Source organism: Tenrec ecaudatus, chromosome 17 (assembly GCF_050624435.1).
Source record: "Tenrec ecaudatus isolate mTenEca1 chromosome 17, mTenEca1.hap1, whole genome shotgun sequence".
Classification (NCBI taxonomy): Eukaryota; Metazoa; Chordata; class Mammalia; order Afrosoricida; family Tenrecidae; genus Tenrec; species Tenrec ecaudatus.
The window spans coordinates 48,123,491-48,145,630 of NC_134546.1; the positions used below are offsets into that span (position 1 = coordinate 48,123,491).

General features: G+C 39.5%; 1 protein-coding gene across 1 annotated transcript in view; it reads right to left on the bottom strand.

The window, feature by feature from the left end:
* Nucleotides 1-22,140, bottom strand: part of ENTREP2 (endosomal transmembrane epsin interactor 2) — a 133,611-nt gene that overhangs the window by 69,552 nt on the left and 41,919 nt on the right. Inside the window, exon 3 of the mRNA XM_075535551.1 lies at nt 13,846-13,956. Within this exon, the coding sequence (XP_075391666.1) occupies nt 13,846-13,956 (111 nt within the window). The remainder of the gene's footprint in view (nt 1-13,845; nt 13,957-22,140) is intronic.

Sequence of the window (22,140 nt, forward strand, 5' to 3'; positions counted from 1 at the left end):
AGGAAGGATTTTAGCATGGGTTGTCAATAACCATGCTTAGACTTGAGACAATAATTTTTACTTTTATTTTATTCTCTCTCAAAAACCTCACTGTCATCGAGTTGATTCCAACTCAGAGCAACCCTACAGGACAGAGTAGAACCGCCCCTGTGGGTCTGCAAGACGGAGTTGCTTCTTTGTGAGGATGAATCTAGAGCTTGAGGAGAAAATTGGACACATCAAATCTCGATCACTGGGCTTTCTTGAGAAGTTCCAGGCTTAGCTACACTAGACCCTCCCATGCAGTTGCTCCCTCAGGAGAGGTTTCCCGGGTTCTCCCAGGATTTCCCGGTTGCAGGTCAGAAGCTTCTGCTTCCTTCTTTCCATGAAGGGAAGTGCACTCTTCCATCGGCCTTCCTCTCCCCCTAGGGGGACACATTTCTAGCTGTCAACCCTGCGCTTACTCTGTTTGTTCCCGTGACATGCTAGTGGGATTCCCAGAGAAGGCAGACACACATTTGGGATTTAAGTCACCTATGTTCAACTGGGTGCCCTGGTCAGTTTAGCTACTAATAATTCTTAAAATGAGTAGTAAACCTAGATCAGTTTGATTACCATTTTCACCTCTAGAAAATACCGAAGCCCTGAGAGATACAACGCCAGGCCAGTAAGGTGCCACCACGGCCCAGCGAGAGGGAGTGGGGACCGAAGGATACTCTGGATGGCAGACCCTGGAGCACTAGGGCCTCCAACTCGCTTCCCATCCTCCCTTTTCCATACCTCATGGGAAGGTACACAGTCCGTGATGAGGGTACAGCTGACACATCTTAAAAAGGAATCAAGAGCAACTTTGAATCCACCCACCTCCTGCTACCTGCCTGCTGTGTTCCCATATACACGAGTCCCAGCTGATCTTCAAAACCCTGGAGGATTCTGCTTGGCGTTCCCCTATGACTATTATACCATTCATCAGGGTCCACTCTGTTAGCAGTTGTGATGGTTAAGGTTATATTTCAGTGAGCAGTGTGGCAGGTTGAGCAGTGGCACCGTTTCACTCCCAGCTCACCCAGACTTATCCACAGCGAAGATGATAACATGCGAAGATGATAACTTTTTTAACAGGCGACTAGAGATTTGGAGGGATAGCTCACAAAATTCCCCAACCATGGACTCTCAAGAGCTGAGCTAGCAGAGGATGATCTCTACCCAAGAAAGCAGGTGTAAAGTCAGTGGAGTAAAGGATCAGGGTCAAGTGGCTGGTGATGGAGCCCACTGAGCCAGCAAGATCACAATGAGGGCAAAAGCCATAAATATCGGGGCCCACAGTCTCTGTGCCTCTCACTACCCGCAGGGTTCTACCTAGCTGGGCAGCCTCTTTGTTATTTTCCAAATTCACTCATAGCTTGGGATTGCTATTTCTTATGACTGAAAATCCCCACTGGTTATCCACACAGCTTCCTAGCATCATTCAGGCCTCAGCCCAATGGCACCTGCTTAGAGAAGCACCCGGACATTTCCATCCTGTTTTCTGCTTTTTCTTTCTTTGTAACATGTCCTACTTCCTGGCATGATTCTTTTGGTTCCAGTCTGTCATTGACCTCGCCTATTAGAATGTGAACTGCCCTCAAGGGAGGAGTTGGGGCAGGGGCTCATCTGTCTTGTCACTGGTGTGTTACGCAGCATGTTACTGATGCAGCATGGAACTCTCTATAAAACTACTGATCCGAGGAATGAAGGAATAAATAAATGTGGAGTGAACACTTACATATGGAGTCATTATTGCTTTGCTTTAATATCAATTTATAATTTTCTGGGAATGTTTCCTTTGTCGGGAAATTTTAGGGTTTATAATGAATTTCCACAGCTGCTTTAGTTATGAAATGTGTTTATTAATGATAATGGAAAATTCATAGGAAAATGAATTGACACAATTATATTTCTACAAAAAGACAAGTCAAAGGGATCTTGTGAAGCTTAGAGGGACCAAGAGATTTTCTGACCCATGATTAGTAGAAAGAAAGCTAAACCTTTTCATAATAAATTAAATGTAACTGAGACAGTGACTGATAAAGATCTCAGAGTGTGACCATGCCTTTTATTCCAGTTTTCCTTGATCTTTAAAACTAAGTGTCCAGGCTAAATCATATCATAATGTATTATTCATCATGGTGAAGATAAATCATTGTTGTCCTGGTGACTGTGGAGGCTCTTCAAGGGATGTGACTATATCATTGATGTTGGCTGGTTACTGGACGCTTTCAATTTTGAGATTAGTCCTGGCAATATAGATGCTACCAACCACCAGCAGGAATTCGAAGCCTGTGGAAAAGCTAAAATCATCCCAAATTAAGTTACTCCTCCAAATTGTGCCTTGAGCATTCTAACGTGTGGTCCTGAAGAGGCTACAAAAATAAATACTTGGTCTGTGAAATAAGAGATGACATTTCTAGCTATTCATCAGGTTAATTTTTTAATTGGGCTTTCAGAAAGTCTGAGAAGTTTATGGAAAGTCCTGCTCAGGCCATTTTGTCAGAAACATTCCCAAGCACACCACAGAGAGGGGCAGGTACTCTGGGAGCAGCCACTTGGACGACTGGCCAGAAGGGGTTTGACAATTTGTTTTCCGACCTAAGTGACTAAGGGTCATGGTTTCAGAGGTTCCATCAGTTTCTATCTGACCAGTAAGGCTAGTTATTTTTTTGTAACTCTGAGTTTTAGCCAACATCCCCCAGCCCCCATCAAAAACCTGAGCAGTTGGTAGTGGCAGGTGGGACTATCTAGTTCTTTTGCTCTCAGACTCATAAAGACTGATACTCACATGGTTCGTTAGTCCATAGACTAATTGTTTGCATGTATATCACATTTTAATCACTTTTCTTTCCTCCAGACAAGGAGAAACCAATAGCTGAACCCTAGATGGCTGCTCATGAGATTTTTAAGACCCTATTTGTGACTCATCAAGTAGAATGTAGCATGTGTCTTTGTACACTGTCATGTCAATTAACCTTGGTCCTGAGCACTCAATTCCAGACACTCATTCCTTCAAGATGTCTGATTATGTTTAAGAATCTTCATAAATTTGCACCTGCACACTTCACCACTTACTGCAACAGCAAACATCCATATACAAATATCACACACACACACACACGTATGTGGATGACCATGGGCCTTCCCAGATCCATTTAGCCTGATTGTCTATCCATGCATCTACTCATAGATCCCTCCTATTGCCAGATTGTGCATATCGTAGTATTAACCTTTGATGCCCACACACTGGTCGATAACCACAAGGTCAGCTTTCTTCCTCCATAAGGAGTTAAAGTCTCGGAAATTCACCCAGGTTTGGGGTTCTCTCTAGAAAAGCAACACCAGTGATATGTATATCAACCGTAGCTCACATGGTTGTAGAGACAGGCAAGTTCCAATCCTTGAGTCTGGCATTCAGCTGGAGGCTTCTTTGGCCTTGCACAGCTACAAGGGTTAAGGCACCCAAGATCAGCAGGATACTGAAAGGTGTGTGGGCGCATAGGCAGCCCTTGAAGTCAAGGCCAGCATGTCAAGCTTGTGTCTGCAGAAGCAACTGAATCGATGGTTGGTGGGTCAGTAGGAGGACAGTGGTTCAAATCCAAAGACCTTGAGGTTGATGCATTAGATGCAGAATCCAGACCCAGACTAAAAAGCAAGGTCATATTGGATACGTTTCTCTCAAGAAAATGTTCTTTCAGTCATTGCATGAAATGCTGTTGCAAGCCACCCTAGTTTTACAACTTCCTGGCTCCTCGTAGAAAGTCCTATTATGGGAATGATTGCATTATGTCACATCACATCGCAGGGGGGTGGGGAGGATGGTCTTTATTGTTTCCAGGTGCCATCTGGTCAGTTCCAAGTCAGAGTGACCATATAGACAACAGAAGTAAACGTTTTCCAGCCGCACGATGGCTGTTTGACTTGAGCCCATGGTTGCAGCCACTGGGTCAATCCATCACTTTGATGGTCTTCTCTTTTTCACGGACTCTCTACGTTACCATACACTATGTCTTTTTCCTGGGACTGGTCTCTTTTGATATGCCAACGGTTATTCTCACTTCCAAGGAGCATTTGACTGCCCTTTTTCTAAGGCATATTTGCTTGTTCTTCTGGAAGTCCATGGTATTTTCAATATTCTTTGCCAACACCAGAATTTGAATGCATCACTTCTTCTGTGGTCTACTGTGTTTAACTTTCATATGCATACAAGGCAATTGAAAACATCCTGGCTTGAGTCGGGCACATCTTAATCTTCAAAATGACATCTAGCATTACTGTATTTTTAAACAAGTCTTGTGGAACAGATCTGTCCAGTGCAATACATTGCTTTCTAGACGGCTGCTTCTGTGAAAGAAAGTCCGTGATCACTTCGAGCTTTTCTCTGTTTAGCACACTGTCTTTTGATGCAGTTGTGAGGATATGTGCTTTCTTATTTACTTATTTATTTTGGAGTTAATACATACATCATTCCATAGTTCGGTCACATCCAACAGTATTGTACAATTGCTGCCATACTCAGTTTGCCAACGTTGAGTTCATTCCTGGTCTCCTTGACATCGTCTCCCTTTTGGACCCCAACACAATCACCACTGTACTCACCTCCCAAGAAACTCTTATTCTACTTGCTGTCCCTATCAGCTCATCAATCCTGGGTTTCATATATCAAAAAACATAACAACATATAACAAAAATCAAGAGGGTGATGCCCAATGGCATAACACATCTGAGATAATCACTAATATGTTTTCATGTTGAGTTGTAACCCATGTGGAAGGCTGCATTCTTTGATCTTCTTCCGCAATTGGTTCCATTCTTTCTCATGTTCAGAAAGCAGGATTGTCTTATCTGCATATTGCAGGTTAATAGCATGCCTCCCACCCTAATGCCATGTTTTTCTAAATAGAATCCGTTTTCTCTCTTACAGGATACATATTGAATACTCAGATGCACACTCGTTGCCATTCTGACACATAGCAACCTTATAGCAACCCTATATATGTGCAGTGAAAGGACACACCCTGACACACACTTCTCCTGCATTTTAAACCATGTAGTATGTCCCTGTTCTGTTCAAATGACTGCCTCTTAGTCTGTGCACAGGATCTAAATAAGCACACTGAAATGATCTGGAATTCCCATTCTCAATGTTATCCATAGTTTGTTATGATACAAAAGCCTTTGTATAACCAATAAAACATAAGCAAACAGACGCGTTGCTCATTATACCCAAGGTTCTTGCTCAGAACTCCGATTTTGACCTTCGGGAAATGCTAGTAAAAGTTTGGACTCAGCACTCAGAATCTGGTCAGCTTGTGGGTGTGGACTTGAACGAGGGTGAACTGAGGGTGGCCGCTGAAGCAGGTGCATGGAATAACTACTGCGTGAAGAAATAGCTTCTACATTCCTGCACGCTGACAGCTACCAACATTCTCCTTGTGGATGACATCATGAGAGCCAGGATGTCATCTCTGAAAGGCTGAGTCAAAACTAGCCTGCCTCATATCATGGGGATCATGGAAGATTCTACAGAGTGATCCTAAGAACAGAGCAATGGGATTTTTGTCCAACATGAAAATGATTCTCAAAGGGATTTTCTGTTCCTATGTTGCAACAAGAGATCACGGTCACTTAAATTCTGAAAGTGCGTACATTTCAATTACAGTAGTTTTTAAATGACACTGAAGTTTGTACACATAGAGCAAATCCTTTGGCTCGCAGAAAGAAGGGATGGATTTCCTTTAGCCTACAGTACACTTAGACCATGCATATGTTAACTCCCTTGTTAATAAACATGTCTTTAAAAATTAGAAACAAACAGACAAACATAAGCAAACATCGTTTTGGTATTCTTTCAGCCAAGCTTCACATGACATCAGCAATGATATTCCTTGTGCCAGCTTGCATTTCTGTCGGCTCCCTGTGGATGTACTGCTGCAACCATTCTTTTTTTTTTTTGTAACTCTTTTTTTTTAAATTTATTTATTTATTTACATTTTATTCAGGGCTCATACAACTCTTATCACAATCCATACATATACATATACATACATCAATCGTATAAAGCACATCCGTACATTCTTTGCCCTAATCATTTTTTTAAATCTTTTTATTGGGGCTCATAAGGCTCTTATCACAATCTGTACATACATCAAATGAGCAAAGCACCCTTATACATTCATTGCACTCGTCACTCTCATAATTCACCTTCCACTTGGGTTCCTGGAATCAGCTCGGTTTCCCTTTTTTTCCCCCCATCCCCCTCTCTCCCCGATCCCACCCCTGGTCCCTTGATAGTTTATAAATAATTATTATATCTTATCTTACACTCCCCGGCGTCTCCCCTCACCCGCCTCTCCCTTGCCAATCTCCCAGAGAGGAGGTTACACATAGATCTCCGAGATCGGTTCTCCCTTTCTACATGCCCTTCCCTCCTGGTGTCGCCACTCCCACCGCTGGTGTTAAGGGGTTCGTCTGTCCTAGATTCCCTGTGCCTCCAGATCCCCACTGCACCGCTGTACATCCTCTGGTATAACCAGGTCCGCAAGGCAAGGTAGGATTGGGGTCATGATGATTGGGAGGGGAGGAAGTGTTCAGGAACTAGAGGAAGGTTTTGAGTTTCATTGTTGTTACACTGAACCCTGTGTGGCCCATCTCCTCCTCACTACCCCTCTGGAAGGGGTGTTCAGCTCTCTACAGGTGGCCATTGGGTCCCCATCATGCACTCCCCCTCTTTCACGGTGATGTGATTCTCACCACCACCCCACCTTTGATGTTGGAGACCTGGTCTCCTCTGTCCTTCATGGTCACCTATGTTGGTGTGCTGCTTCCGTGTGGGCTCGGTTGCTTCTGGGCTAGATGGCCGCTTGTTTGCTTTCAAGCCTTTAAGTCCCCAGACGCTATATCTCTCAGTAGCCGGGCACCATCCGCCTTCTTCACCACACTTGCTTATGCACACTTTCGTCTTCAGCCATTATGTGAGGAAGGTGATCACCCAATGATTGTTTTTGTTCCTTTGTATCTGCTACATGGTCCATTCAACACCTTGTATTCGCTTAGGCCGTGTGCTTCTTCTCTGTGGGCTTTGTTGCTTCTGAGCTAGATGGCCGCTTATTTGCCTTCAAGCCTTTAAGACCCCAGACGCTATATCTTTTTTTGATAGCCGGGCACCATCAGCTTTCTTCACCACATTTGCTTACACACACGGCTGTCTTCAGTGATCATGTCGGGAAGATGGGTATCCTGCAATGGCTGCTTAGCAGGGCGAGGTGCTATTGTATTGGGGGAGCTGCAACCATTCTTAAATAATACTTAGCAAAAAGTTTTCTTGTATGTGATATTAATACCATACTGTTTGATAAGCTCCCCATTCCGTTGGGCCATCTTGGAATGGGTACAAATAGGCACCTCTGGCAGGCAGTCTGTCAGGTCGTTGTCATCCAAATTTCTTGTCATCGATGAGAGAGTGCATCAGCGTGCTAAAACATTACAATTGATATTCTGCCAACCCCTAGAGTTTTAATTTCATAACACCTTCAGCTTGGACTTCTTCCTTCAAAACAATGGTCTTGTTCTCTTGAAATGGTTGATGTCAACCAGTATTTTTTGTACAATGACTCTGTATTCCTTCCATTTTTTATATCATTCAATATTTTGCCCATACAATTCTTCACTATTTCAATTTCAAGCCTGAATATTTTTGTCGGCCTTTTGAGCCTGAGATAAGCTGAATGTCTTCTTATCTTTTGGATTACTAACTCTAAGTCATTGCATATTTCACTGTAACACTTTGTCTTCTCGAGCTGGCCTTTGAAAATTTCTGTTTAGATTTTTTATTTCATCCTTTCTTCCATTTGTTTAGCTCATCTAAGTTCAAGAGCAAGTTTCAGAATTTCTTCTGTCCCACTTTTATCTTTTGTTTCTTTCTTGTCTTTTAAATTGTTTTCCTTTCTTTGTGTGTGATACTCTTGAAGCCATCTCACGGCTCAGCAGGTTCAATGCATCAAGTCCATTCCTAAGGTGGCCGTGAAATTCAGGTGAGATACAATAAAAGTTGTGTTTTAACTCTTGTTTAATTTTTTTCAACTCCAACCTTACCTTACATATGAATAACTGAAGGTTTTGTCCAACAGCTGGCCTCCTTTTGGTAGTTAATATTGAATCTCTCTATCATTTCTTCTTGTAGTCAACTTGATTCCCCGGCGTTCCATCTGGTGAGGTCCACATGTACATTCATCTCTTATGTTGTTTAGAAAAGGCATGATCAATGAACTTATTGGTCTTGAAAAATTCTATCACATGATTTCTAGTTTTACTTTTTCACCAAGTCATATTTTCCTATTACTGTTCCTTCCTCTTTGTTTCCAACTTTTACTAACCAGTTGTTAATAATGATCACCACATACTGGTTGCGGAGAGTTCCTGGTGGCACATTGGGCTGGGATCCCTAGGGTCAGAAGTTTGAAACCACTAGCAGCTCCACAGGAGAAAGACGGGTTTTCAACTCCCATACACAGTTATAGGGTCAGAAACCCACGGGGGTTTGTTATGAGTTGACATTGACTTGGTGCAGTGAGTTTGTTTTTAGTGATTACATATTTGATCAGCTTCAGACTGATCACAAGCTTTAGTGGTTGATGCATAAATTTGAGTAATAGTTGAATTAATTGGTAAGTATAGGTGTGTAGGTATATAGATATTACCTTGCAGATATATAGATATTATCCTATTGCAGACCACATTGTATTTCAAAATAATCTTGAAATAATTATTCTTTTTGACAATGAATGCAATGCCATTCTTCTTTGACTTATTTATTTATTTTTAATTTCTGGCAGAGTAAACCATATGACTATTTGATTCAGAATGGCCAATTCCAGTCCATTTCAGCGAACTAACATGGAGGATTTTGAGCTTTATGTGTTCCATTTCATTTGCGATGACTTCAAATTTTCCTAGATTCATACTTTGCTAACGAATGGTCCTGCAGGATTACTATGTCTTAATTGCCAAGGACTGAGAATTGTTGCCCTGCCAAATTGATATAAGATCTATCACATTCTTCCAGTCTGCAACATGCTTTTCTTTTCTTCCTTTTTCTTATCAGCCTTCCTTTTATTGTACATTACCCAACTTACCCTTCCAGCTCCGGTAACTGTTTTATCTTAATTAGTGTTCTCTACTTGATTTCTAGATTCTAATATCCATTGTATCAGCCATACAGAACTCACAGACAAAACTCATGATCAGTGGATTTGTTAATGAATTAGCAAGTTGAAATGCCCAAGAGAAATGCTCAGGGCTGAGTTATTAGGACACACTACAAAGTTCTGTCAAATCTGCTAATAAATTCAATGGAAGTCTGCTATGAGCATCAACCAGAAAGCTTAAACTCTGTGGGTCAGCAAACCCAACTCCCTGGAATAAGAGCCCAGAGTCACTCCACTCCAGTATCCCTCTGCCCAAAGGCACTCTGCCCCGCTTCCATGGGTCAGCAAATCCAACTTCCGCTAGGAAGTACCCAGACGCACCCCATGGCACACGTCATTCTCCCTCACGAAAGCACTCCTCTTAACTCACTCCCTGTGCTGGGAAGGCCATCACTCTGTTCTAAGCTCTGGCTGCTGGTTCTCTGCTGCTCCTCTGAGGGTTAGTTGTCTTCTGAATCCAGGAGGTGCACTGAGAACAGCTCCACACCTGGATCCTGCTGGTAATAAAATCCCTCCTCTTGAATTCCCGAGGACTCATTTTATACATGACACTCCAGGGAAGGCTGTTCACAATTACGCACATGTAATACTATCAGTATCTCCCCCACCTCCCAACCACACCAATTCAGGGAAAAATCATTGGTAGGAGTTAGAGACTTTGGCTAAAAAAGTCACATTATATAATTCACTGCCACTGCAACAACCATCAAATAGTGTTTCTTTTAATATGGAAACCTTTTCTTGGCTTATTGCAATAATGGTCTAATCGCATATTTGCCCTTGGATTGACTAATATCACTCAGCATAATGCCCTCCGGGTTCATTCATGCTATGAGATGTTTTGCAGATTTATCATTATTCTTTGACATTGTGTGGTATTCCATTGTGTGCATTACCATAGTTTGTTTATTCTTCCACGGATAGGTATTTAGGTTGTAGCCATTATTTTGCTATTATGAATGGTGCTGCAATGAACACTATTATGCATATATCTATTTTTGTCTTGACTTTTATGTATATCGTGTATATACACCAAGCAGAAAGAGTGCTGGATCATGTGGAATTTCTGTACCCAGCTAAAGGATGTTCCTTACTGTTTTCCACAGTGGCTGCATTGATCAAAACTTTATTTTTATCAGTTCAGCTGTGAGAATTTTGTTTCTTTACCATTCTGGTGCAATCTGCACTGAAGGCTGTAATCTTTCATGCTTCAAGTAATATTCATTATTGGCAAGCAAGTTAAGGTTATCAATATATGGCTGGTAGTAGACTCTTCCTTCAATCCTGATGCTACATTCTTCTGTATATGGTCTTTCTAATTAGATTATTTATTCAGCATAGAGGTTGAATAAATAAGATGAAAGATATAATACAGCTTCAAGGTTAGCCATTTTTAAATAAAATCACTTAATTTCCTATTCCTGGGGAACTCCTTAGGAACCCCCTGGGAAAAGACATAGGTCAGGGACATAAGAGAAGCCCGGAGAGCTGTATAACTGTTTGGAGGCTGTAAGATACAACAGAAACATTGCAGGCCCAACCGAATTGCCAACAGTAAACTTGCATTTGTGGTGCAAATGAATCTTTGGATTTATAACAGAATTGATAACTACACCAATACTTCCTCAAGTTAACCAAGGGCAATGAAGAGGTGAAAAACAATTCTAGACTATTTTATAAAAACTTACTTCTTTTTCTAAGTGGCTTGAAATTCATGTGAAATAAGAAGTGAAAGGCAGATGTATATACAAACATAGGCATAACAACTCCAATAAGGATCATTTCTAAGAAGAATTACATAAAGAAGCAGGTTTATGTAACCATGTTTTGTGCATGGTTGATTAAGAAACATTTGCTAATACTTTTTTCCTGAGTCTAAAAATAACATTCAAGTGTGGCTTCTGTAGCTCACATGAGCTATTTATACCTGGAATATAATATCTATTTTTTCCTCTTCATTCACTCATTATCTTTTTTTGAAGGATAACAGTATTTGTGAAAAAAAGAACATGGGCAATTGAGAAGATAAAATTGCCATGGTGGGGTGGTTTCATGAGGGATTGGTGAGTTTGAAAAGGAAGATATTGTGTATTCATAGGTGGAAAACAAGAAAGTGAATCAATGACAGTAATATATTGTTAAACATTTTATGTTCACCAAATGTTCAGAGAAAAACAAAAATGCATTCTATATCTATATGCTTATTATAAATTTTAATATCTTGAGGCTATGTCAAAAATTATCTACAAATAACAATAAACAAACTCCTATAGTCAAATACCTAGAACATCAATATAATTTGCTACTGCTTTTATAATATACTATCAATTTTTAGTATTGTCTTATGAACAAGAATTTTATATAATCAGAATATGAATAAATGTTTGATAATGTGCAAAGAAAACCAAGAAGGAAGAACATGATTCGCATACCTTAAAGTGAAACAACTAGGGGAAAAAAATCAAGCCTCAAATTGAAATATTGGAAGATTCTATGGGCAAAATATTGAATGATGCAGGAAGCATTAAAAGAAGATGGGAAGAATATACAGAATCACTGTATCAAAAAGAATTAATCAATATTCAACCATTTCAAGAGGTAGCATATGAGCAAGAACCAGGGTTACTTAAGGAAGAAGGCCTCGCTGCACTAGAAGCATTCGCCAAAAACAAGGTTTAGGAATTGATGGAATACCAATCGAGATGCTTCAACAAACTGAGGAAGCATTTGCTGGTCTATGGAAGGAAATTTGGAAGACAACTACTTGGCCAACTGACTGGAAGGGATCCCTATTACCCATTCTAAAGAAAGTTGATCCAACAGAATGCTCAAATTATAGTACAACATCACCAATAGCACATTCAAGTAAAATTTACTGAAATGCAACAATGGCGGCAGCAGTACATTGACAGGGAGCTGCCAGCATTTCAGGAAGATTAGGAAAAGCATATGAAACAAGTGAGACAATCGCGCATGTCAGCCGGATCTTGAGTGAAAGCAGAGAGCACCAGGAAGATGTTTGTGTTTTATAAAAAAGCTATGGAGAACCGGGAGAAGCATGGGAATTGCAGTATACCGCAGGGTGCTCATTTGGAAGCTGTACGTGTTTCAAGAGGCAGTTGTGCAAACAGAATGAGGGAATACGGCATGGTTTAAAGTCAAGAAAGGTGTGTGTCAGGATTGTGTCTTCCCACCATTCTTATTCAATGTGTCTGCTGAGTAAATAACCTGAGAAGCTTCATGACCCGAAGAAGAACGAGGCATCAGGATCCGAGGAAGGCTTATGAACAACCTGTGATGTGCAGATGACTCAATCTTGCTTGCTAAAAGGGAGGAGGACTTGAAGCATTTATCGATGAAGCTCAAGGATTGCAACCTGTGGTAGGAATTACAATGGAGTGTAAAAAACAAAAAGTCAAAAGAGCATTTTGATGGATCCACAATCAATGTTGGGCTGCACAAGACCTCTTCAATGTGTTGGAAAGCAAGGATGTAATTGAAGAGCAACATGTGCATGCCCCAAGCCATGGTGTTTTCAACTGCTACTCATGCGTGTGAAAATTGGGCATTGAATGAAAAATCAATACATTTGAACAATGGTGTTGGTGAAGAATATTGAAAGGACCTACAGACTATCAAAAGAATCAGCAGATCTGTCTTGGAGGAAGTACGACCAGAATGCTCCTTGGAGACAAAGACGATGAGATTTCATTTCACATATTTTGGACATGTTATCAAGAGAAATGAGTTTCTGGAGAAGGACATCATGCTTGATAAAGTGATGAAGGAAAAATGAGGAAGGCCCTGGACGAGATGGAAGGACGCAGTGGCAGCCACTATGGGCTCAAACTTAGGAACAAAGGTGAGGACGGCGCAGGACTGGGCAGCGTTTCTTCCTGTTGTGCATGGGGTTGATATGAGTAGGAACCATCTCAATGGCACCTAACAACAACAACAACGCTATCTAATATAGTAGCGGAGTTGCTCCATGTATTGTAAAAAGTCAAGAAATGATTTTCACACTAAAAGGGACATTATTTGTTTCCGGAAGATGCAAAGGGGGCTGAGAATGGGCGAGAGGGGAGACAGTGTTTATTTGTGTGCAGGGGAAGGCAAGGCACAATAAGGGTGGCTAGAAAACAATGATGGCGGCAGATGAAGACAAGAGTTAACTGCAACAGAGGCAAACGTGATATACACACAGTCCCAAAATAGTGATCCGTGAACAGACGACTGTACAGACATGCAGGCTGGATAGGTGTGCAAGGACGAGTGTGAGTACACCCACAAATCTACAGAGGTTTGACAAAGCGTATGTGTGTATGTGGGTTTACCTCTGCTACATGTATCTCCATGAATGTGGTGGAGTATCTAAGGGGCAAAATTATGAAAACCTCTTAGACAATAACCAAATATCCTGGGGGGATAATTCGCTGGGCCTTGGAGGTTCAGGACCATTAAAAAGTAAATGAATCAACTTAACTCAGATTCCTTAAACACCTAGAAAACAATAACTAACCAGAGATTAAAACCCAAGAACACAATGCATTGTTTAAAAATTGTTCTCATTCAAAATCAAGGCCTTTGATTTTACAACAAAATGCCCCAAGATTTGCATTTCATTACTTACCAGCTGGCAGACTTTTAGGGAGTGGACTAGCTGTGCATTCTGACAGGAAAGAACGGATCCGGCCAAATTCAGCATGACACACACTGCGGAGAGCAGCGTGAACAGGGTTATCTGAAACCAACCAAACAGTGTGTTTGTTATTCATTCAGAGAGGCTTGAAAAGTGTTTGACTTTCAAAAAGCTTTTAGTTGATAAAATAATTACATGAGTAAGATGTATATGTTTTACAGGGAAGTTTAGTTTCCAAAATTTCAACTTCATATTATCCTAGAAGAAATAGAAAAAAGGAAAATCACTGAAGAGGTACAGCAAGCTGCCATGGTTTTATTTGAAATGTATTAGAGTTAAGTTTTTTAGAAGTCAAATTTTAAAAGGCTATGTATTATTTGGTCCCAAAGTAGAATTGTTGGACTACAAGAGAAATATTTAATTTTACTAGACTGCCAAATTCCCCTCAATAAGAGTTGTACTATATTTTAATTCTCACTAGCAATATACAAGAGTACCAAAGTTTTGATTTTTCAGCCAATGCCTTCCACTCCAAATGTTTTTGCCTAAATTAAGGAACAATTAGTATTATTCATTCTACAACATTGATATAAGGTATCTCTACCAATATAACAAAGTGTACTTTCCTTAAAAACTTCATACAGAATAGGATATGGAAAGAAGGCATTTGTTTATTTAGGAAATATTTGAAATTCATAATATTAGGAAAATTTCATCAATAATCTTAGCTGTAGTTATACTTTCGTTTTTCAATTCTAGTCTATATAAGTTGCTTCTAGTTAGAGTTTCAAAACTTTCTCCAAAGCTATTTTTAGCGTGTAATGAAAATATGCCCCAGTTGAATACAAGATATTTACTCATAGATAGAATTGATAGAATCATTTTAATTCCACATTGGTTCCATGAACTTTTCCCTAAGGATAGGAAAAACTATTTTGAATATCTGAGACCAAGACAGAAAACCTAATACTTTAAAATCACAGGTTTGAGCATTCAGGGAGGTGGCCATTGCTATCTGCTACAAGTGGATTCTCGTTTAAGGTGACCCAAGACACAACTGAACTGCTGAAACCTGTCCAGGCCGTGGCTCATCTCCTTGATCTTTGATATGTTTGACTCCATTGCTGTCACTATTCTGTCGTTCCATCTCATTGAAAGTTTCCCATGTTGTCATGGGTAGTTTAATAGTCTAAAACTAAGGGAGCCTGTTGGTTTAAACCACCAAGCTAATGAATTCTTAAAATATTTTATAGCAAATAAATACATCAAATATTAGTACAAGGCATAGGTAAATGAATATGTGTAATAAGGTAACTATAAATACCGGGCAATATAAGGGGAAATTTCAATAAGTGATTAGAGTTATATATCAATAATTTCCTATACAAGTTAATTACTATTTATGAATTTAACAAAATTATTATGCCTAATAATTAGCACTCAGTGACTATGCCTCTACCCACGCAAATCCACTACTACCCAGTTGAATCTGACTCTGAATCCTAATGTAGGATTCTAGAGAGTGTAAATCTTTATGGGTGCACATAGCCTCACTTTCTCCCAAGAAGCAAGGGGTTTGAACCACTGACCTTACCATTACCAGTCCAATGCTTAACTGATAGCACCACAACGCTAATAAATGGTTGATTTCTATGAAATTGTACAAGTGTCAGAATGTGTCTCACTTTGGAGGGTATAATGACCAGAATCAGTCCAAAGCAGACACACATAAGGTGGATGTAAGAGGCAACTCCATTCTCCAACCTTTTCACCACTTCTGATATCCATCAGTCATCCCTCTCACAGCACTCTACTTATTTGCTGGGTCTGAGAATCCAGTGCAATGAACACACTGAATTCAGACCACACTTACAGTTAAATAGTTTCTACGAAAGTGATGGGATACAGCTAGGGACAAAAATCAATAGAATACAACTCAGGAACAGGATCAGAAAGCATACTGGTAAAGTCTGGAAAGTTTTCCCCAAAGAAGAAAACAAATCCCTTCTTATTAAGTGTAGGCTAACTCTTTCACCTGCTCTCAGCAGTGCAAACAGAACCCCCTTATATCTGCCATATACCTCCCGCCCCGTCTTTTTGAGCTATTCAGGTCTTCTTGGTCCACTCAGGATAGGTTTCCTTTTCAGAATGACAATTCAGTATAAAGAAGAGCAAAAATCTCATCACTAGACCAATAGACAACAGCATGATAAATGCGGAAAATGTTGAAGGTGGCTTGCATTTTACTTGCGTAATCAACACCCATGGAAAGAGGAGTCAAGTGACTAAAAGATACATCACACTGGGCAAATCCACTACAGAAGGTCGTTTTAAGTACTAAAAACTGAAGACGTCACTCTGAGAATTTAGATTTGCCTACCACAAATCATGGAATTTTTAATTCTTCATATACATACAAAATCTGGTCAATAAAGAATTGATGTCTTTTAATTATAGTGCTGCCAAGGACTATAGATTGCCAAAGTAAACAAGCATGTCTATGAAAACAATACTGCTGATGTTCTTTAAAATTGAGTATGTTGAGACTTTGTGTTTCTTGCTTTAAACACGTTCTGGGGGGAAACAGTCTCATGAGAAGGAAATCAGTCTCATTAAAGTAGAGGGTTAACAAGATGAACTGACAGTGGGTGCAGCAATGGGCTCAAACCTCAGGAAAGACTGAGGATGGCACAGGACCAGGTCATTTCGGTGTTTGGTGGCACAAAGGGTGACTGAGAGTTGGAACCAGCTTCACAACACCTATCGACAAAACAATGAAGCTGGAAACTCACATTATCTTCCCTATCACCAAGGAATGCCTTAAAACTTTAAAAAAATGTCTCTAAGAGGCATTTTTCTTCAAATGATTTATTGTGAATCAGGTGGGTGTTTACATGTAAGAGCCTTCCTTTAGCAGCCAACAACTTAACAACTTTTCCAACTTCCCAATGGCTAGCCCTGTCTCCCCCCACCTGTCATCTCTCTCCTGTAGTGTACTATCTTCCCCTTAAACAAAGTGAACAGCTGTGCAGTGTCCAGTCTACTGCTTCTCTTCTCCTCCCTGCTAACTCAAAGGGCCTCTTGCTTTAGGTCTGACGACCTTTCCTCCAGGTTTTTCTTCTGTAGTTGACGAGAATTTGTGCGGGATGTCTGTCTACGACTTCTTGCTTGAAGTCCAAGTAAATCATTTTGGAACTTGGCATATAGTTATTTTAATGGAAAGTGTTTGTGTTTCAGGATCAGGCCAGGTAATGAAACATTGTTCTTCCTTATCACACATGCTGATATACACGTACGAAATACAATAAATAAACTCCCTTTTATCCTGGTATTTTAAATTAAATACTACTCTTTCCCCACCTCATAACACAGTGGAAGTGAACAGATATTGTAGAGAATTCTCTTAAATCTATATTAGTTCCTTATTTTTAATAGAAATTTACTTAATATCTAAAATTCACTGTTAAAATGTACAAATTCAATGTTTGTCAGTTGTGGTAATTAAATTATTTTTATGTCAACTTGAATTTTTATAAAAAGTGTAGCAGTGGCGTCCAGCCTGCCAATCAGGTCACAGCCTGGTGACGCATCCTTGGGAGTGTGGCTTCTTGAAAGCTTATAAGCAGAGAAATGAGGAGCCTCCTGATCTATCAAATTTATTTCTCTCTGTGTCTCTCAGTGTCTCTCCTTTCACCTTTCTGCCTGCTGGAATGCTCTACCTCAAGGCGTGGCGCTCTGCGGGTACTCATGACGCTGACAGCTGTAGGTGCCCTGCTATATTCTCACCTACCTTGAATCCGTATGACTTTGCACCCCCTGGTATGTGACCTTCCTGCATCCTGGTTCACCTTTCTGCGTCACTGGCCGGCAACTATGTGAGTCTGGAGAGGGACTTAGGGACTAGCGTCAGGCTTATGGACTTGAGTTGGACTGGGTTGGGATGACTTCTTGGTATATAATTACTTCTTGATATAAAGCTCTTTCTTATACATAGATGAGTGCCACTGTGATTTAGTTTCTCTAGAAAACTTGGCCTAACACACCAGTATATTCACAAGGTTTTGCAACTATCATGGCTATTTAATTTTAGAACATTTACATAGAACAAACCCAGTGCCCCACTCTCCTCTCCTTCTCATCCCTGATAATCATTAATCTGTTCTGTCTATTAATTTGTCTAATCTGGATATTTCATATAAATACACCGTGCTATCAGTGGTCTTTTGTGTTTGCCTGCTATTAGCATTGCTCCAAGAGTTATTCATGTCATAGCACATATTGATATCCTGTTCCTTTTCATTGTGGGATCACATTCCATTGTGTAGGTATATTGCTTTATGTTTATGTATTCACTATTTGGTGGATATTTTAATTATTTACACTATTTGATTCTTATGCATAATGATGCTATGCACAATTATTTGCATAGATTTAAGCATATTTTTAATGTTAAATATAGTTTTGCTTCTCTTGAGTTTAATTGCAAGGTCATACGGTCACTGTATATTTTAACCTCTAATAAACTGATAAATTGATTTCCAAAGTGGCTGCACCATTATGCATTTCCAGAATCAATGTTAGTACTTTTGGTCAACATTCTTACTAAAACCTGTCTTTTTTTTTATAGCAATGTGTGATTTTCATTTGCATTTCCCAGATAACTAGTGATGTTGAGCATCTTTTTACGTGTCTACTTGTCTGTCTTCCCTGGAGAAATGTCTTTTGATCCTTTGCTACATTTAAAAAATTAGATAACTTGTCCTTATTGCGGAATGATAAGAGTTCTGGATACAAGTCCTTATCTGTTACAAGACCATTATCAGATTTGCAAAACCTTTCTCCTAATCTGCAGGCTTCTTCAGAGTCTCATGACGGTGTCCTTGAAGTACACATATTTAATGTTAGCAATGTTTACCTTTTATGTATTCGTTTGTTTGTCACTTGAGGTTCTGGTGTCATATCTAAGAAACCAATACTTAGTCCAAGGCCACAAAGATCTACCCTTATAATTTTTTTCTAAGAGTTTTAGCTTTTACATTTTAACTCTTTGTAGCTGTTTGTTATTAATATGATGAAAGATTGTTTTCAATGTAGATACTAAGCTGTTTTAACATAATTTGTTGAAAAGATAATTCTTTGAATAATGGTCTTGGAATCTTGTGGAAAATCAATTGATCATCTATAGGTAGGGTTTTTTCTGAATTCTTAGTTGCATTCCATTGTTCTGTGTATCTATCTTTATGTCAGTAGCATATTGTCTTATAAACCACAGCTTTGTGCTACATTTTGAATTCAGGAAGTGAAAGTCCTAAACTTTGTTATGTTTCAAGGTTATTTGGGTTACTGAGACCCTATATAAATTGTGACGTCAACTTGTCTATTTTTGCAAAATAGTCGGGTGGGATTTGATATGATTTGTGTTGAATGTGTAAACCCCAATTTGGGAAGAATTTCAATTTTAACAATCATAAGTTAGCCAATTAATGAATACAAAATATTTCTACTTGTTTAAATCTCTCATTTCCTTAAATTAGATTTTAGCTTTCAGTATATAAGACATCTGATTTAAAAATTTTGTCCCAACAGATCTTCTTCTTTTTAATGCTATAATCAATGGAATTGTTTTCTTTGCTTAATTTTTCATTGTGTAGAAATACAAATGATTTTTATATATTGATCTTGTATTTTGAAACCTGGCTGAACTCATTTACTGGTCTTATACTTTAGTGGAAATATAGAAATTTCCAGGCAATTCACAAAATATTTTAACCTATAGACAAAATATCTTGACCTATAGACCTATAGGATTCATTTGAGTCTTTTAAAAACAGTTTTATTGACATATAATTCACATATCAAACAACTCAGTAGTTTAATCCTACTAAAAAGAGTTGTACAATCATCTCCACAATCAATTTTAGAACATTTTCTTCTTTTTTGTACTTATTGTTATCAGCTCCCTATTCCCCACAACCTCCCTTTTCAGATCCCGAAGAAATCATCAATGTAGTCACTGTCTCTATAGGTTTACTTATCTTGGATTTCACATACAGAAAAGCATACAAAACCCAAACAAGCAAAAAAAAAACATGCAAATAACAACAAACCAAAGTAAAACAGAAAAAAACATCAATAAAAAAGAGAAACATTAAAAACTAAGGTAAATTTAAAATGGGTAAAAAAAACGATCATAAGAAAAACATACAAAACCAAAACAAGCAAAAAAAAACATGCAAATATCAACAACAAACCAAAGTAAAACAGAGAAAAACATCAATAAAAAAGAACCATTAAAAACTAAGGTAAATTTAAAATGGGTAAAAAAAAACGATCATACAATAAAGTGTTAGTTATTTTTTAGCCCGATGGCATCTTCAATAATCTGCTTTCTACTGCACTCTGCATGACAGCAAGGTTAGTCACATCCTTGTTCAAGGTCAGAGGAGATTCTCGAGGCTTAATTTGTGTGAACCCTGCACATGGATTATGGGCTTCCACTGGCTTCTGTGTTGTTGTTAGGTGACATCCAGTCGGTTCCGATGCATTGTGACCTTATGCACAACAGAATGCGACACTGAACATTCCTGTATCATCCTCACAATTGTTCCGATGCCTGAGTCCATTGCTGTAGCCATTGTGTCAATCCACTCATTTATGCCAGGAAATTTGGAAGAGAACTTGGTCAACTGACTGGAAGAGGTCCATATGTGTGCCCGTTCCAAAGAAAGACGACCCAACAGAATGGTCAGACTATAGAACAGCATTGACATCGCATGCAGGCAAAATTTTGCTGAAGATCATCCAACAGTGGTTGCAGCAGTACATTGATAGGGAACTGCCCGATTCAGAAAAGGATATGGAATAAGGGACTTCATTGTCAATAAGGCAAAACTTTCAATAACATTCCTTCCTAACTACAGAACCATGCCTGGCAGACGAGCATTTCATTAAAAATGCAGAGAGCATTAAAATAATAAATTAATGGTAGTTCTATGCCCCCATTCATTGGACACCTTCACAGTAAGAGATCTGAACCAATGTTCAAGGACCATCAATCCTATTGGAATAGCAATCATCTGCTTCTTCCCACCCTTGGGTTGAAAACAGCCTTAAGGGCAAGGAAGTATGTCAGTTCCTAAAATTTGCTACAGGTAAAGCCTAGTTTGCTTAGTGGGATTTGTAAATCATATCCTTCTGATATGGCCTAGCAGAGGTATTGCTGGGTGGCATGGTACTTCTATTTCCAGCTGTTGAAGCTAGGTTCCCATAACTGTTGCACATGTTTGCAAGTCTAACAACAGTGTATAAGACTGCCAATCTCTTCACACTTTCCCCAGCATTTGTTGTTCTGTTGTATTATTATTAGGTTTTTACCTTCAATTGGGCTATCACTGGGGGTGATATCTCATTGTTGCTTAATTTGCATCTCTGGGATGGCTAGTGATCACCAGCATCTCCTGATGTATTTGTTAGGCATGGGAGTGTCACCCCTTGTTAGTTGTCTATTTATATCCTTTGCCCACGTTTTTTTTAAATCATGTTATTGAGGACTCCTACAATTCTTACCACAATCCATACATACATCTAATGTGTCAAGCACATTTGTACATTTGTTGCCATCATCATTCTCAAAACATTTGCTTTCTTTTTTTAAAAAAAACATTTTATTAGGGGCTCATACAACTCTTTATCACAATCCATACATATACATACATCAATTGTATAAAGCACATCTGTACATTCATTGCTCTCATCATTCTCAAAATATTTGCTCTCCACTTAAGCCCCTGGTATCAGATCCTCATTTTTCCCTCCCTCCCCGCTCCCCTCTCCCTCATGAGCCCTTGATAATTTATGAATTATTTTGTCATATCTTGCCCTGTCCGACGTCTCCCGTCACCCGCTTTTCTGTTGTCCATCCCCCAGGGAGGAAGTCACATGTAGATTCTTGTAATCGGTTCCCCCTTTCCAACCCACCCTCCCGGTATCGCCTCTATCACCACTGGTTCTGAAGGGATCATCTGTCCTTGATTCCCTGTTTCTAGTTCCTATCTGTACCAGTGTACCTCCTCTGGTCTAGCAGAATTTGTAAGGTAGAATTGGGATCATGATAGCGGGGGGAGGAAGCATTTAAGAACTAGAGGAAACTTGCATGTTTCATCCTTGTTACACTGCACCCTGACTGCCTCATCTCCTCTCCGTGATCCTTCTGGAAGGGGATGTCCAGTTGTCTACACATGGGTCTTGGGTCCTCACTCCACACTGTTCCTCATTCACAATGACATG